This window comes from Camelina sativa, chromosome 9 (genome assembly GCF_030686135.1).
Source record: "Camelina sativa cultivar CO46 ecotype springtype chromosome 9, ASM3068613v1".
In the NCBI taxonomy this organism is placed as follows: Eukaryota; Viridiplantae; Streptophyta; class Magnoliopsida; order Brassicales; family Brassicaceae; genus Camelina; species Camelina sativa.
Window position 1 is genome coordinate 31,387,907 of NC_141888.1, and position 14,813 is coordinate 31,402,719.

The 14,813-nt window shown below is 40.0% G+C and overlaps 5 protein-coding genes across 5 annotated transcripts; all 5 read left to right on the forward strand.

The window, feature by feature from the left end:
• Positions 1 to 357: 357 nt before the first annotated feature.
• LOC147939035 (putative LRR receptor-like serine/threonine-protein kinase At1g07650) lies at positions 358 to 1,461 on the forward strand (the record flags this gene model as incomplete). Its single annotated transcript, XM_087465839.1, has 5 exons — positions 358 to 420; positions 485 to 712; positions 800 to 995; positions 1,100 to 1,249; positions 1,361 to 1,461. Coding segments are annotated over exons 1-5 (738 nt in total), but the record flags the coding sequence as incomplete, so codon positions are not given.
• Positions 1,462 to 1,482: 21 nt separating this feature from the next.
• On the forward strand, positions 1,483 to 2,156 carry LOC147939036 (putative LRR receptor-like serine/threonine-protein kinase At1g07650). The gene is made up of 2 exons (XM_087464361.1): positions 1,483 to 1,785; positions 1,906 to 2,156. The coding sequence occupies exons 1-2, from the start codon at positions 1,524 to 1,526 to the stop codon at positions 2,136 to 2,138; spliced, it is 495 nt and encodes a 164-aa protein (XP_087320487.1). The 5' UTR covers positions 1,483 to 1,523; the 3' UTR covers positions 2,139 to 2,156.
• Positions 2,157 to 7,202: 5,046 nt separating this feature from the next.
• Positions 7,203 to 7,837, forward strand: LOC147939037 (putative LRR receptor-like serine/threonine-protein kinase At1g07650). Its single transcript, XM_087464360.1, has 2 exons — positions 7,203 to 7,346; positions 7,457 to 7,837. The coding sequence occupies exons 1-2, from the start codon at positions 7,203 to 7,205 to the stop codon at positions 7,814 to 7,816; spliced, it is 504 nt and encodes a 167-aa protein (XP_087320486.1). The 3' UTR covers positions 7,817 to 7,837.
• A 1,635-nt stretch (positions 7,838 to 9,472) lies between these two features.
• On the forward strand, positions 9,473 to 11,843 carry LOC104712165 (phragmoplastin interacting protein 1). The gene is made up of 4 exons (XM_087467187.1): positions 9,473 to 10,015; positions 10,109 to 10,295; positions 10,485 to 10,531; positions 10,635 to 11,843. The coding sequence occupies exons 1-4, from the start codon at positions 9,540 to 9,542 to the stop codon at positions 11,629 to 11,631; spliced, it is 1,707 nt and encodes a 568-aa protein (XP_087323313.1). The 5' UTR covers positions 9,473 to 9,539; the 3' UTR covers positions 11,632 to 11,843.
• Positions 11,844 to 11,911: 68 nt separating this feature from the next.
• On the forward strand, positions 11,912 to 14,533 carry LOC104712166 (protein ALP1-like). The gene is made up of 2 exons (XM_010429003.3): positions 11,912 to 12,480; positions 13,295 to 14,533. Exons 1-2 carry the CDS (start codon positions 12,297 to 12,299, stop codon positions 14,311 to 14,313), a joined length of 1,203 nt encoding a protein of 400 aa, XP_010427305.1. The 5' UTR covers positions 11,912 to 12,296; the 3' UTR covers positions 14,314 to 14,533.
• The last annotated feature ends 280 nt before the right edge of the window (positions 14,534 to 14,813 follow it).

Below are 14,813 nucleotides of genomic sequence, written 5' to 3' on the forward strand. Positions count from 1 at the left end.
TGTGAAACTAACAAGTGCAAACATTGAAAGCTAGGGGTACGAGAAGAAACCCAATTTTTGGATCAAAACATTGCAACTTTATATAAACAAAGTAATAAACAAAGAGGTGTAAAACAAAAATTTGTGAAAACTAACGGTGCCAACATGGAAAGCTGGGGGTGCGACAAAGAAACATAATTTTTGGATCGAAACTTTGCATATTTTGAGATCATTAACAAATGGTGAGATCATTAATAATACTCAAAGAACAAATTTTTTTTTTCAAAGTCCATAAAATTCTGTATATATATAAAACAAAAAAGTGTGAAAATAAAGAGGTGTAAAATAAAAAGGTGAAAACCCTAATTTGAAAAAATCATGAGATTCGATAAAATTGCTGATCTTCTTCCCGGAAGAACTAATTGGCGTATAAACGCCAAGGTCTTACATTCTTGGAGTATTAGCGAGTTCTTTACAAAAAAAGTACTGCTTCTTGTGGATGTAGAGGTTAGCGTTGTTAATTGAAGAACAAAGTTCACTATCAGCCAATGCTTCGTCTCCACGTTTTGTTCTTTACAAGACGGCTCGGATTTCTCCTCTCTTGTTGACTTACTACGGACTCTGTCTGGGAAATGGGCAGTACACTGTGAGTCTCCACTTCGCAGAGATAATATTTACCAGCGACAGTACATTCTACAGTCTTGGCAGACGAGTGTTCGATATTTATGTTCAGGTACGTCTCTGTGGAATCCAACAAATGTAAATCATAACAACTAAACTCTTACTTTATTTTTATATAACTACTGTCTACTGCTCACAGGAGAAGTTGATGATCAAAGACTTCAACATTGAAGAAGCTGCTGGTGGTACGGGCAAGCCAATCATAAAAACATTTGTGGTAAATGTAACAAATCACAATTTGAAGATCAGCTTGAGGTGGGCTGGCAAAGGGACAACTACGCTTCCAATTAGAGGAGTTTATGGCCCAATGATCTCTGCTATATCAGTTGAACCTAGTATGTTATCTTACTTCAAATTAAATCTGCTTTCACTTCTTAAAGGGGAATCTTATTAGCAGATAGATAGATGGTACGTACGGCATTTAATTTGTTTGTGGCAGATTTCAAACCTCCGACGCATGATGGCAAGAAGAATACCCTACTAATTGTAGGAATTGTAGTTGCAGCAGTAATCTTCATTTTGGTCATCATACTTGTCGTAGTGTTTTGCTTCTGGAGAAGAAGGTCTTACAAAAATGCCATGGACAGAGGTATAGATAGACACTAGCTAGCTAGGTCTACTTTTGTGTAGGCTGCTTCTTTGTGTCTACTAACGCTTTAATTTGAATTTTTTTTTTAAAAAAAATTCTATAACCATACAGAGCTGAAGGGTTTAGATCTCCAGACCGGAAATTTCACTCTTCGACATATAAAAGCAGCCACGAATAACTTTGATGCAGCAAACAAGATTGGTGAGGGTGGGTTTGGCTCTGTTTACAAGGTTGTTATCCCTCAACTTTCTCTGTTTTTGACAAAACCTAAAAGATGGCTACATTTTGTAAGAGATCATTAGAGTGGCTCTTTCTCTTGGTGCAGGGCGAGTTGTCAGAGGGGAGAATGATTGCAGTTAAGAAATTGTCTTCAAATTCCAAGCAAGGAAGCCGTGAGTTTGTGAATGAATTAGGAATAATCTCATCTCTACAACATCCAAATCTTGTGAAACTATATGGATGTTGTGTGGAGAAGAAGCAACTGATATTGGTCTACGAGTATCTGGAGAACAACTGTCTATCTCGTGCTCTATTTGGTTAGTTTCCTCAAAACTTTTCGATAGAAACCATGTATATATATCTATGATCCGGTGACATGCATGAAAGCTAAAAGTCCCTATGATAATTTTTTTTTCTGAAAAAAAAAATATTCACAGGATCGAGACTGCAATTAGAATGGCCAACAAGGAAGAAGATTTGCTTAGGCATAGCAAGAGGACTAACATTTCTCCATGAAGGTTCTGTGATCAAGATTGTGCACAGGGATATAAAGGCGAGCAACGTGTTGCTCGATGAGGATCTCAACGCAAAAATTTCTGACTTTGGTTTGGCAAAGCTAAATGATGATGACAACACACACATCAGAACTCGTATCGCTGGAACACCGTAAACTTTGTCTTTTTTTTTTTTTTTTTTTTACTATTGAGTTCCAAGTATTAAAGTTCTCAAGGGTAAATCACTTTTCTTGATACTCTTAATACATTTGCATGTTACAGAGGATATATGTGAAGAACTAGATATCGAACCAACTTGCTTTATTCATTCACAAAACAGAGTATTTATACAAGAGACTTTACACGGATAGATAGACTCGAGACCACGAAAATATAGGACCACAGTCCTTATCAACAGAGAGAGATAAATACGACACAAAATACAACTCTATCCGTAATACTCCCCCTCACGGTGGAGGGTGCAGGTCACGAACGCCCAATGTGGACAAAATGTAGTGAAACTGATCACGTCCAAGAGCTTTAGTGAAAATGTCGGCAAGCTGCTCATTCGTACGGACATGCTGTGTAGAAATAACTCCATCACGGACAGCATCACGAACAGCATGAAAATCGTTCTCAATATGCTTAGTACGCTCATGAAAAACCGGATTAGTAGCAATATGAATAGCGGCCTTACTATCGCAAAACAAACGAGCTGGCGCAGCTTGGTCGATGCCTAATTCTTTTAACAACTTGCGAAGCCACTTGATTTCTTTAAGAGCAACCGACATGGCCCGGTACTCGGCCTCCGCGGAAGAATGTGACACAGTCTTCTGCTTCTTAGTTTTCCATGAGACAAGGGAACCACCAAGCAAGACAACATACGCACTAAGCGAACGACGTGTAATCGGACAAGAACTCCCATCCGAATCACAGTAAACATCAATAGTCAAATCCGGCGAGGAGTGAAGTAAAATGCCATGACCCGACGAACCTCCTAAATAACTGACCACACGCAAGGCTGCTTCCATATGAGCTTCGCGCGAAGCTTGCATAAACTGAGCTAGGACATGAACAGCATAACTTAACTCAGGCCTGGTATGCAACAAATACAGCAAACGACCAACAAGACGACGGTAAGACCGAGGATGCGTAAGCAAAGGACCATCATCAGTGGCAAGATGATGATTCTGTTCCACTGGAGTGTACGCAGGACGAGTACGAAGGTCGTCGCCATGATCAGCAACAATGTCAAGGGCATACTTACGCTGGGACAAGAAGAATCCATCAGGGCCACGACTTACCTCAAGACCAAGAAAATATTTCAGCTTGCCCAAATCCTTCATGGAGAAACAACGACTGAGATAATCTTTAAACTTTTGAAGCATGTAACTGTCATTCCCACAAATAATAAGATCATCCACGTAAATCAAAACATGAAGCTCGATATTCTTCCGGGTATATGAGAAGAGAGAATAATCATCATAGGACTGGAAGAAGCCAAACCGTAAGAGAGAATCGGACAACTTCTTGAACCAACATCGAGGAGCCTGTTTCAAACCATACAAGGACTTGTGAAGACGCCAAACCTTGCCAGGATGAGAATGACGAAACCCCGGAGGAAGTTTCATATACACCTCCTCATCAAGATCACCATGGAGAAATGCATTATGCACATCCATTTGAAAAACCTCCCAGTTCTTTGCAGCAACAAGACGGAGAAACGTACGAACTGTCGTCATACGAACAACCGGAGCAAAAGTCTCTTTGTAGTCCTCCCCCTCAACCTGATTGTTACCAAGAGCAACAAGTCTCGCCTTATAACGTTCGACAGTACCATCGGCATTAAACTTCGTCTTATAAATCCACTGACAACCAATCGCCACTTTATTAGGTGGGAGATCAACCAGGTCTCCTGTTTTGTTTTGTTCCAGTGCGTCAACCTCATTAGACATAGCATTATTCCAGACTTTGATCTTAACAGCCTCTTTAAAGTGTTTAGGCTCAGAGTGAGCAGTGACAGCCGCAAGAAAAACACGCTATGCAGGTGAAAAATTATCATCAGATAGAAAATCTGTGAAAGGAGGCAGAGACGTACCTGGGACCGAAGTCGAAGACTGAGACGTGAAGACAGGAAGAGCGTGTGATGATGGTGTGTGATTAACATTATACAGGACATAATCGCTAAGCCGCACAGAAGGCTTCGAAGGTCGCTGACTTTGACGAGGGAGAGGCGGAGCAGGTGGAGTCGACACAGCCGGTAAAACAACAGGCAGAACAGAATCTGCAGGAGAACAACTAGGCGAGACAACCGGAGGCAGAGCAGGCAGATTCGAGACAACAGGAGATGATTCAGCAGGAACTACGGACTCTGCAACAACCGGAGCAGAACCTGCAACAACAGTGTCAATAGACGGCGAAGAAGTCACAGTACCAGACTCTGGCACAGGAGAAGCCACAGAGCTCCCCCTTGCATCCGAAGTAGAAACAATCCAATCATCATCACCAGAGATCGGAGAAGGAGACACAAAGGGCAAAGAAGAGGATGGTGTAGCAGTCGCGTAAGGAAACACATTCTCTTGAAAGATCACATCCCGCGACACAAGGAACTCATTTTTCTCAATATCAAACACCTTCCAACCTTTTTTGCCAGAAGCATAGCCAACAAAAATGCACAAACGGCTTCGCTGGCCAAACTTATCTTTGTCTCGTGTATGGCGGTGAACATAACATGCCGAACCGAAAACACGAAGCTGGTCATATGAGGGTTCGCAACCATGAAGTAACTCAAAGGGACTGCGACCCGAATGTATAGAAGATGGTGTTTGATTAATCAAGTAAGCAGCAGTAAGGATAGCCTCACCCCAAAACTTGACCGGTAAACTAGCCTGAAACAGCAACGCCCTAGCAACATTAAGAATGTGTCTATGCTTCCGTTCAACACGTCCGTTCTGCTGAGGCGTACCAACGCAAGATGTTTGATGAACAATTCCAGTAGCACGGAAGTGGGAAGAGAGACACATGAATTCTGTACCATTATCAGTGCGAACAACCTTCACAACTTTGCCAAATTGTTTTTCCGTGTATTGCAAGAAATTTGTAAGAACTCCTCGCACCTCAGACTTCTCAAGCAAAAGAAACGTCCACACTGCTCGAGAGAAGTCATCAACAATAGTCAAAAAATAAACCGCACCACAAGAGGAAGGTACACGATACGGACCCCAAACGTCACAGTGAATCATTGAAAAACAATCTGTTGTTTTATTAAGACTATCCGGAAAAACAGATCTTGTTTGTTTAGCTCTAAAACAAACGTCACAAGACGTAGAGCCAACAGAAGACGAAGAACGACAAAACAAAGGTAAAGACGACAAAACCGAAAAACTAGGATGTCCTAAGCGCCGATGCCACAAGGCAGGATCTTCAGTCGCACTTGCCATATGAATCTTCGTTGTAGCCACATCCTTAAGATAATACACACCATCACGCTCTTCACCGCTTCCAATCAAAGTCTTCGAAAATCGGTCCTGCAAAACACAAAGAGTGTTAGAAAACATGGCTAGACACTTTGTTTGTCTCAAAATCTTAGAAACAGAAAGCAATGTGCAGGTGAGTGATGGAACAAAAAGGACATTTGTCAACTTGACATCATTAGAGAGTGGAAAGGAACCAATGCTTATAGCAAAGGTTTTACTTCCATCAGCAAAACCAACCGGACTTGGTGGAATAGACACGACATTAGTCAGTAAAGAAAGTGTCCCTGTCATGTGGTGAGAAGCTCCAGTATCCAAGATAACATTGCCAAAAGTGAGCTTACCAGACAACTTGTTTGAATTATCAGTAGAAACAGTGCCATTGTTGGAGTTGTCTTGGATAAACTGAGTGAAAGCCTTCAACTGTTCTTGTGTGAACTCAGGTAAGCCGGAAGGATTGGAGCTAGTAGCATGTGCAGTAACAGGATGACCACGTCCGTGACCGCCAACGTTGGAGGTGGTACCACGACCTCTTCCTCGACCACCAGAACCACGACCTGCATTGCTCTTGTCATTCCGCTCCGTCCACCAGTCCGGAAATCCGACGAGCTGCCAACAGTCTCGTTTCTCGTGACCACTACGACCACAATGAGAGCAGGAGAAACGAGATTTACCAAGGACCGATTCTTGCTTGCTTCCACTAGAAGCATCAGACCGAGCAAGAAAACCAACTGCTTCCTCTCGTTGTTCACGAAGGCGAGTGGAAGACAATCGTTGTTCTTCTCGGATGACTCTGCTATACACTTCACCAAGAGACGGAAGAGGATCCATGGCAACGAGATTAGCACAAAGGCCTCCAAATCTTGCCTCATCAAGTCCCAAAACAAACTGGTGGATCTTCTCTTCCTCTCTGTCTTTTGCAGGTGCAGATGTAGCTCCACATGTGCACAGACCACACGAACAAACTGTGAGAGGTTTGTAAATTTGGTATTCCTCCCACAAAGTAGACAACTTGCCGTAATAATCAACAACTGTCTGTCCTTCTTGTCGACAAGCACTGATCTGACTTCTGAGTTGATGAACGCAAACCTTGTTCCCAACCGAGAACCGCTGCTTCAAATCTAACCAAAGTAGATGAGCGTTCGCGATAAAAGTGACTGTTGATTTCACCTTCGGTTCAATTGAGGTCCTTATCCAGCCGACGATCATGGAGTTCACCGTCAACCAATTCTCCAAGTTAGGATCGTCACCAGCTGGTTTAGGAATCGTCCCATTGATGAAACCAAGTTTCCGTTTGGCTTGGAGTGCATTCAACATCTCCGTCGCCCATTCATTGTAGTTTTCACCGGTTAATAGCACCGACGAAATCATGGAACCAGGATTGTCGGAGCTTGCCAAGGTGTAAGGAGACACCACCGGAGTCACTGACTGCGGCGGATCATTCTTTTGTGTTGCCGAAGAACTGTCTTCGACAGAGGACATGTTTACTTGCCACGCAAGAAACAAACGTTGAACAGAGAATTAAGAGAAAAATCGAAACGATCGATGTGAAAAGAAAAAAAATTTAGAGAATTTTAAGATCTTTGCTCTGATACCATGAAGAACTAGATATCGAACCAACTTGCTTTATTCATTCACAAAACAGAGTATTTATACAAGAGACTTTACACGGATAGATAGACTCGAGACCACGAAAATATAGGACCACAGTCCTTATCAACAGAGAGAGATAAATACGACACAAAATACAACTCTATCCGTAATAATATGGCTCCGGAATACGCCATGCGTGGTTACTTGACTGAAAAAGCTGATGTTTATAGCTTTGGCGTTGTTGCCCTTGAAATTGTCAGTGGAAAGAGTAACTCAAGCGTGAAACCAAGCGAAAACTTGGAGTGCCTTCTTGATCGGGTAAACAGTTTCCATCTATTCCTCTGCTTTAAAAAAAAAACTGTTATTAAGTGAAAAAAATAAACCACAGATCTAGTAACTTTGGTTTCTCTCTTCCTTCTCACGTGTAGGCTTACGTTTTGCAAGACATGGGATGCTTACTAGACCTGGTTGATCCAGTGCTAGGTTCAGCTTACTCAAAAGAGGAAGCGATGGTGATCTTGAACGTGGCGCTAATGTGCACTGACACGTCCCCGGCGTTAAGGCCAAAAATGTCGCTGGTCGTGAGTGTCCTCGAGGAAAAGACCGCAATGAAAAACCTGTTGTCGGACCCAAACTTCTCAGCACTGAACCTGAAGCTGAAGGCTTTAAGGAAATTCACTTGGCAGAGCGAAGCCTCCACAAGCGGACCTCGTACCACTGATGACTCTGTTGATGCGGAGGAGAACACATTAAAAGACGAAATAGTAGAAGACCCCGAACTTGAGTGAGAGTGACCCTGCACCATATTTGTTTAAGCAAATTGTGAAGAAACCAAGTTTGTATAATGATTTGCTTACTTTATTCATTCGGAGGTATAGCCCTTTTATACATACATGTGAATAAACCCTTAGTACTTTACATATATTGCACTTAAACACCTGTACAATATATTAATCACACATGAGAAATATATAACCCCCAATACCCCCCTCAAGTTGGAGTATGGAGGTCACAAATACCCAACTTGCCAGTAAAATCATCAAACTCCTTGCGACCAAGAGCCTTAGTAAGTATGTCGGCAAGCTGTTCACGCGTAGAAACATATTGTGGAGAAACATATTGTGGAGCAATCACACCACAAACAATCTCGTCACGAATGAAATGACAATCTACCTCAATATGCTTTGTTCTCTCATGAAACACCGGATTCATGCTTATATAGATTTAGCAGACTGATTATCACAATGTAATGGGATAGGATAGGCACAATCAACACCAAGAACGGTAAGTAACTCAAATAGGTTAGAAACTTGGTTTCTTCACAATTTGCTTAAACAAATTGTCACCGGTACACCTGTACAATCGATCTGCCCAATATCCACGTACACCTGTACAGACTTTCGTCTTTTGAGCTTCCATCTCTGTTATATAACAATACAGTATATGAACCACAAGACATTATAATTATATTTTTTTTTTTAAAAACTAGAATCATACAACACATTACTATATATGGTATTATAGGATTTCCTTTTTTTTATAGTTGCAGAATTTTTTCATCTAATAAAAAAATTATAAACTTTTTGCTGGTAAACAATCAGAACTAGTAAGAGATTGATATGGTACGTACCTCGAATCTGACTCAAAATAAGAAACATGATAACATAAGAAAACAAGAATAACGTAGCAGATCTCATAACTATAAGGTTATCTTTACTTTCAAAAACTCGTACTATAAGTTTTCATTTATTGTTTAACACCGGCCAGTGATAAATAGATCCACACATGATAAAGATAGTTAAATCTATTAAAAGATAAGGGTGGAGCTAAGTCAACATCTTTATTTGAGATTACTGTATATATATATACATGTAATCACATTCATTAATAACCAATCAAAACGGAACATATGTTTGTTTTAAATATAAATATAATTAATTGAAATATGGATTGATGATCTTGATCTTACATGATATGATATTGGAGTACTTAGCAATGAGCAACAACACCAAATGTTACAACCAGACTTCAATGACATTTATCTAAAAATAAAATAAAAACACAAAATTTGTAATTGGTAAAAAAAAAAAAAAAAAAGATTCATTCAACAAAATCCAGAAAGCATCAGAGCAATGATATTTTTTATTTGGGTAATAATATTTGATACATGAATTAATATTTCTCAATGCATAGTAGATATTTTCAGTCTCGTTCGTCGAACTGGACGGGCCTATTATAAAAAATATGGTATGGGCGAGCATGTGTGGCAAGTACGTTACGGGTGTAAGTAAGCAGCAATAACAAAAATGATTAAACGATTTCAAAGTTGAAATAAATGATTGATGACCTTAACAACAAAACCTACTCCTCAAGAACCTTAAAAGCCCACAATAAACCTAAAGCCCGGCCCATATCCAGATCGTATCCAAAATCATCAATTAGGGTTTTTTTTTTTTTTTTTGTATTTTTCCGGTCTGGGGAACTCACTCAGTTTGATGAGAATCAGCGAAGATGGTGCTGTCGAACAAGAAGCTGAAGCAGAGGATTCGACAAGACTTGGTTCAATCACTATCTGCCTCCTCCGTAGACGAGTCTCAGTCTCTGAAAGTGCTTCTTGATTCAGCTAGCCACAAACCCAGATTGTCAAAGAGAGAGAAACGAAGAAATAGCGAAACTTGCGGCGCTAGAGAAGACGACCAAGGAGTCAGAGTCAGAGAGAGTGAAGTTGACAATGGTGGGTCAAGCGAGAAAACTGATACGAAGATTATTATTATAAAGAAGAGAAAGAGAGACGATACTGTGGAAGGCGAATTAGAAGGAGATCAAGTAACTAAGGAAGGGGATAACCCCCAAAAGCAGAAGCAGAAGCAGAAGCAGAAAAAAAAGAAGAAGAAGAAGAGAAAGGTAAACAAAGCACCAAAGAAGGCTGAGGAAGAAGAAGACAAGGTTAAGAAGGTAGAAGAGATTCAAGTTAATAATACTGACAAGTAAGTTTGTTCATTTGAGCTCTCTCTCTGTTGTTTGTAATTATGTATTCAGTTTTTTTTATGTATATTGACTTCTTGTTTTTTTTTTTTCAGCAAAGAAGAAGAAGTAGTAGATGGGGGTGTTGTTCCTAACAAGTTATATGTTGGGGGTATTCCTTATCAGAGTACAGAAGATGAGATTCGTAGCTACTTCAGAAGCTCTGGAGTCATCACTAAAGTTGACTGCAAGATGCGTCCTGAGGATGGTGCATTCAGTGGTATTGCCTTCATCACTTTTGAAGTAAGTTTTTTTTTTTTCGATCTAACTTTGCTGCTTCATTTTTACTTGTGTTGGAACATTGCTTTAGAGTTAGTTTCAGAGATATATAATCAAGGCTTCTTTAGAATTACTGTATAGTTGTCAAATGAACTTGGTTAAGTGGACTGTGTCTTAGACTGTTCTGACATCTTTTCCTTTCAATTTATACAGACTGAAGATGGCGCAAAACGTGCTTTGGCTTTTGATAGAGCTGCAATGTAAGTAATCTATATCTATAACTCGTGGCTGAAGACATTCCTTGGTTATATATATATATATATGTGGTTGTGAAATCCTTCTTTACTTTACTTTTACTACCAGGGGTGATCGGTTTTTGACAATCCAGCAATACGTGAAAACAAGCACCCCTTCCATTCCCAGAAGGAAAACATCGTCTGGCTTCGCTCCAGAAATGGTGGATGGCTATAACAGGGTTTACATTGGGAATTTAGCTTGGGACACAACAGAGCGTGACATACGGAAACTCTTCTCTGACTGCGTAATAACCTCAGTGCGGCTGGGCAAAAACAAAGAGACTGGGGACTTTAAAGGGTACGCGCATGTGGATTTCAAAGATAGCGTGTCTGTGGCGATTGCGCTGAAGCTTGATCAGCATGTTATTTCCGGAAGACCTGTCAAGATATGCTGTGCCCTTAAAGAGAGACCAGCAGCAGTGGAAGAGACTTATGCTGCTGCTCCTGATGATCTAGTACCGGCTAACGAAGTTGATAACGGAAACTACTTTGCAACCACGGTTAGCAGCGGTAAAGTCAAAAGGAGGGTCTGTTATGAGTGTGGAGAAAAGGGTCATCTTTCTACAGCCTGTCCCAAAAAGCTACAAGATGGTGCTGATGATCAGGCAAACTCAAAGCTGGGTCGTGAGGAGGCTGTCGATGGGTATGCTCTTCAAAAGACTAGTGGTGATTCTTACTACTACATGAATGAGACTTATGCTGCTACGAATGAAGCTGATAACGGAAGCGTTGTTGGTAAGGTGAAAAGAAGAAACTGTTACGAGTGCGGAGAAAAGGGTCATCTTTCTACTGCTTGTCCAAAGAAGCTTCAAAACACAAACTCAAAGCTGGATCACCAAGCAGGACCGATTCAGGTAACAAGCAATGGTGGTGGTACTTTCATGGACGAAACATATGCTACAGATCCGATATCCGTTGCTGCTGCGACAAATGAAGCTGATGATGTAAACTTAACGTCCCCGGTTAGCACTGGTAAGAAGGTCAAAAGGAGAAACTGTTACGAGTGTGGAGAAAAAGGTCATCTGTCTTCAGCTTGTCCTAAGAAGCTGCAAAAACAAGGCTGACCTGATTGATAATGATCCCCACCCCACAAGCTCTCTCTCTCTCTCTCTCTCTCTCTCTCTCTCTACAAAAACATTGTAACAAACAATAGTGTTATAAAATTTTGTTTTACATTTCAATTTTTTTTGTAATGGGAAGGACGTGGACCACTTTTTTTGGTAGAAGAGTGGAGTTGTTTTTTTTTTGGTCCTCATAATGTTAGAGAAATCATAAATTGTTTCTGTGTTGCTTTTACTATGATCGATCTTATACAATGCACCAATGCTCTACACTATTATTAGTAATCTTTTTTTGGTTAATGTGATCTTCTTCATTCAATTATATATCACCTAGTTTATATAACCTAAGGTTTGTTTTCAAAAGGCTCTTTTAATTTTTTTTTTTTTTTTTTGCAATTAATCAACAAAAAAAAAACCAATGGCCACGTTTCCTTTCTTTTTTTTTTAAAAACTCCAAATCCAAATCCAAATACATCAGCATCACATAAACCCAAATCTCTAATCTTTAGTCTCTTTTTAGTGTTGGGGACTTATCTCTCTCTCTATCTCTATAGAGTGCATGCTTTTTAGTAAAGCTCGAAACCCAGAAGAAACACACACTAAAAAGAACTACTTGATTCAAATCGTAGAAGAAGAAGAAGAAGATAGAGTATTGGGTTTATAAAAAGATGGGACCTTTAAAAACGATAAAGAAGAAGAAGAGAGCAGAGAAGAAGGTTGATCGGAACGTGTTGCTAGCTGCTGCTGCTGCTGCTGCCGCCTCCGCATCTGTTGCTCTCAATAACAACGAAGACTCACCATCTTCTCATTCCTCCTTGGATTGGTGGGATGGCTTCTCTCGCCGTCTTTCTGGTAAATAAATCTATTCTGTTTTCGCAGCAATTTCACAATCTTTGAGAGAATTGAGAAAAAGAGCAATTTTGTTTCTAGGGGGATTTTTAGATTGAGATTAGTAATGTAGGAGGGGGCAAAGAGTTGTTTCTTTATTCAACAATCTTTTACTTTGTTTCGATCTATTGATTTTGTAGTTTCTGGGGTTTTGTGACTTGTGACTTGTTTTATTCGATTGTGGTATGCTTACTTAAGTGAGAGAGCTCTGAAGGGGTTTTATTAAGTTGAGATGAACTTGATTCTTTTTAAAATTATGCAACTTTTGAGCTAGTAGTGCCCTGCTCTGCTTTTAGTGTTTCGATTTTTTTAAGTGATATGAATCCTTTTTAAGACTTTGGGGGGGAGAGTAGCAGACTCTTCTGACTAGACTGTGTTTCTGTAACCAATCCTGCAAGTTATTTTGTTTTCTGATCATGACATTATTGAATCTTTGTGACTGACAACACTCAGCTACATGTTTTCGATACTGTGATTGAAAATTGTCCAACTACATTAGTTTGTTGCATTTATCTCCTTCCTTCTCCTCCTCATGTATAAATCCTCTTTGTAGTAGGTCAATGATAAAGCCAATTGATGATAAGTGCACATTAGCTCTTCTTCTTTTAGTTTTTACAACTATTGAATTTAAGCTGGTTCAGTGTTTTATGAGCTTTAATAGTGATATTTGAACAGTTATGGATCTTTTACAGTGATAATATGTCTTTGTTCTAAAAGGGAAATAAGCTTGGCTTTGTTGTTGATCAATGTCATGTTTTTTATTTATCTCCTTTGTTAGGTTCATCGGATCTAAAGACATTTGAGTCAGTTTTCAAGATATCAAGGAAGACATTTGACTACATTTGCTCTCTTGTCAAAGATGATTTCACAGCAAAGCCTGCAAATTTCAGTGACTCTAATGGCAAACCTTTATCTCTCAATGACCGCGTAGCTGTGGCACTTAGGAGGCTTGGCTCTGGCGAATCTCTCTCAGTCATTGGGGAGACCTTTGGGATGAACCAGTCAACAGTCTCCCAAATCACTTGGCGCTTTGTAGAATCAATGGAAGAGAGAGCATTGCACCATCTCTCATGGCCTTCGAAACTCGATGATATAAAATCAAAGTTTGAGAAAATCTCTGGTCTTCCTAATTGCTGTGGCGCTATCGACATTACACATATTGTTATGAACCTTCCTGCTGTGGAACCTTCAAACAAAGTTTGGCTGGACGGAGAAAAGAACTTCAGCATGATATTGCAGGCTGTAGTGGACCCGGACATGAGATTTCTCGATGTAATCGCTGGTTGGCCTGGAAGTTTAAGCGATGATGTTGTCCTCAAGAACTCGGGATTCTACAAACTAGTTGAGAAAGGGAAGAGACTGAGCGGGGAAAAGTTTCTGGTCTCAGAAAGAGCCGAGCTAAGAGAATACATAGTAGGGGATTCTGGTTTTCCTCTTCTTCCATGGCTTCTCACTCCATACCAAGGCAAACCCTTGTCGCTTCCTCAAACCGAGTTCAACAGAAGACACTCGGAGACAAGAAAAGCCGCGGAGATGGCATTGTCGAAGCTTAAAGACAGGTGGAGGATAATACACGGGGTAATGTGGATGCCTGATAGAAACCGGTTACCACGGATAATCTTTGTCTGTTGCTTGCTGCACAACATTCTTATCGATATGGGTGACCAAACTTTGGATGATCAAACTTTGTCTCACCAACATGACATACATTACAGGCAACGAAGCTGCAAGCTTGCGGATGAGGCTTCATCGGTCTTGAGAGATGAACTCTCTGATCAAATGTGGGGGAGCGCTTGATGATTACCTTTTTTCTCTCCCGGTTTGTCTGAGTCTTTCGTAATTTGCTTCTGTTTCCTTCTGGTAATTTTGTTTACCATTACATTTTTCGTTTCATCTACTGAAAAATTCACCTATTCTTTCGAGACAACTAAAAATGTGTAACTTATAAAAATGTTATGTTGAACTTTTACAACTTGTATTTCGTTCAGACTAGTCAATTTCTTCATCGCCGTCTAAACTCATTGCAATTGATTGATTGAATACTAAGCTGTAGAAGGCCGCATAAGCTGATTTTATTGAACACTAACAAAGAGACAATTAAAGGTAAACTTAAAACAAACAAAAATAACATCCAAATAGAAAACAACAATTTGTATATAATATAGCCATATAGGTTTGAGTTCATGTTTCCGAATCTTCCTAACTATTATGTCATTTCTTTATAACATGCCTTGTGACTTGTTTTGTCTTCTATGATCAAAAATGACAATGTAATACGTACATTGGTTTTTGCTTTC

What these genes read in the sequence shown, in the direction of transcription:
- LOC147939036 (XM_087464361.1), top strand. Translation starts at nt 1,524, where the DNA reads ATGGCTACATTTTGTAAGAGATCATTAGAGTGGCTCTTTCTCTTGGTG. An exon ending in TCTATCTCGTGCTCTATTTG is followed by an intron (nt 1,786 to 1,905) that starts GTTAGTTTCCTC and finishes AAATATTCACAG; the next exon opens with GATCGAGACTGCAATTAGAA.
- LOC147939037 (XM_087464360.1), top strand. Translation starts at nt 7,203, where the DNA reads ATGGCTCCGGAATACGCCATGCGTGGTTACTTGACTGAAAAAGCTGAT. An exon ending in TGGAGTGCCTTCTTGATCGG is followed by an intron (nt 7,347 to 7,456) that starts GTAAACAGTTTC and finishes TCTCACGTGTAG; the next exon opens with GCTTACGTTTTGCAAGACAT.
- LOC104712165 (XM_087467187.1), top strand. Translation starts at nt 9,540, where the DNA reads ATGGTGCTGTCGAACAAGAAGCTGAAGCAGAGGATTCGACAAGACTTG. An exon ending in CAAGTTAATAATACTGACAA is followed by an intron (nt 10,016 to 10,108) that starts GTAAGTTTGTTC and finishes TTTTTTTTTCAG; the next exon opens with CAAAGAAGAAGAAGTAGTAG. An exon ending in GCTTTTGATAGAGCTGCAAT is followed by an intron (nt 10,532 to 10,634) that starts GTAAGTAATCTA and finishes TTTTACTACCAG; the next exon opens with GGGTGATCGGTTTTTGACAA.
- LOC104712166 (XM_010429003.3), top strand. Translation starts at nt 12,297, where the DNA reads ATGGGACCTTTAAAAACGATAAAGAAGAAGAAGAGAGCAGAGAAGAAG. An exon ending in CTTCTCTCGCCGTCTTTCTG is followed by an intron (nt 12,481 to 13,294) that starts GTAAATAAATCT and finishes CTCCTTTGTTAG; the next exon opens with GTTCATCGGATCTAAAGACA.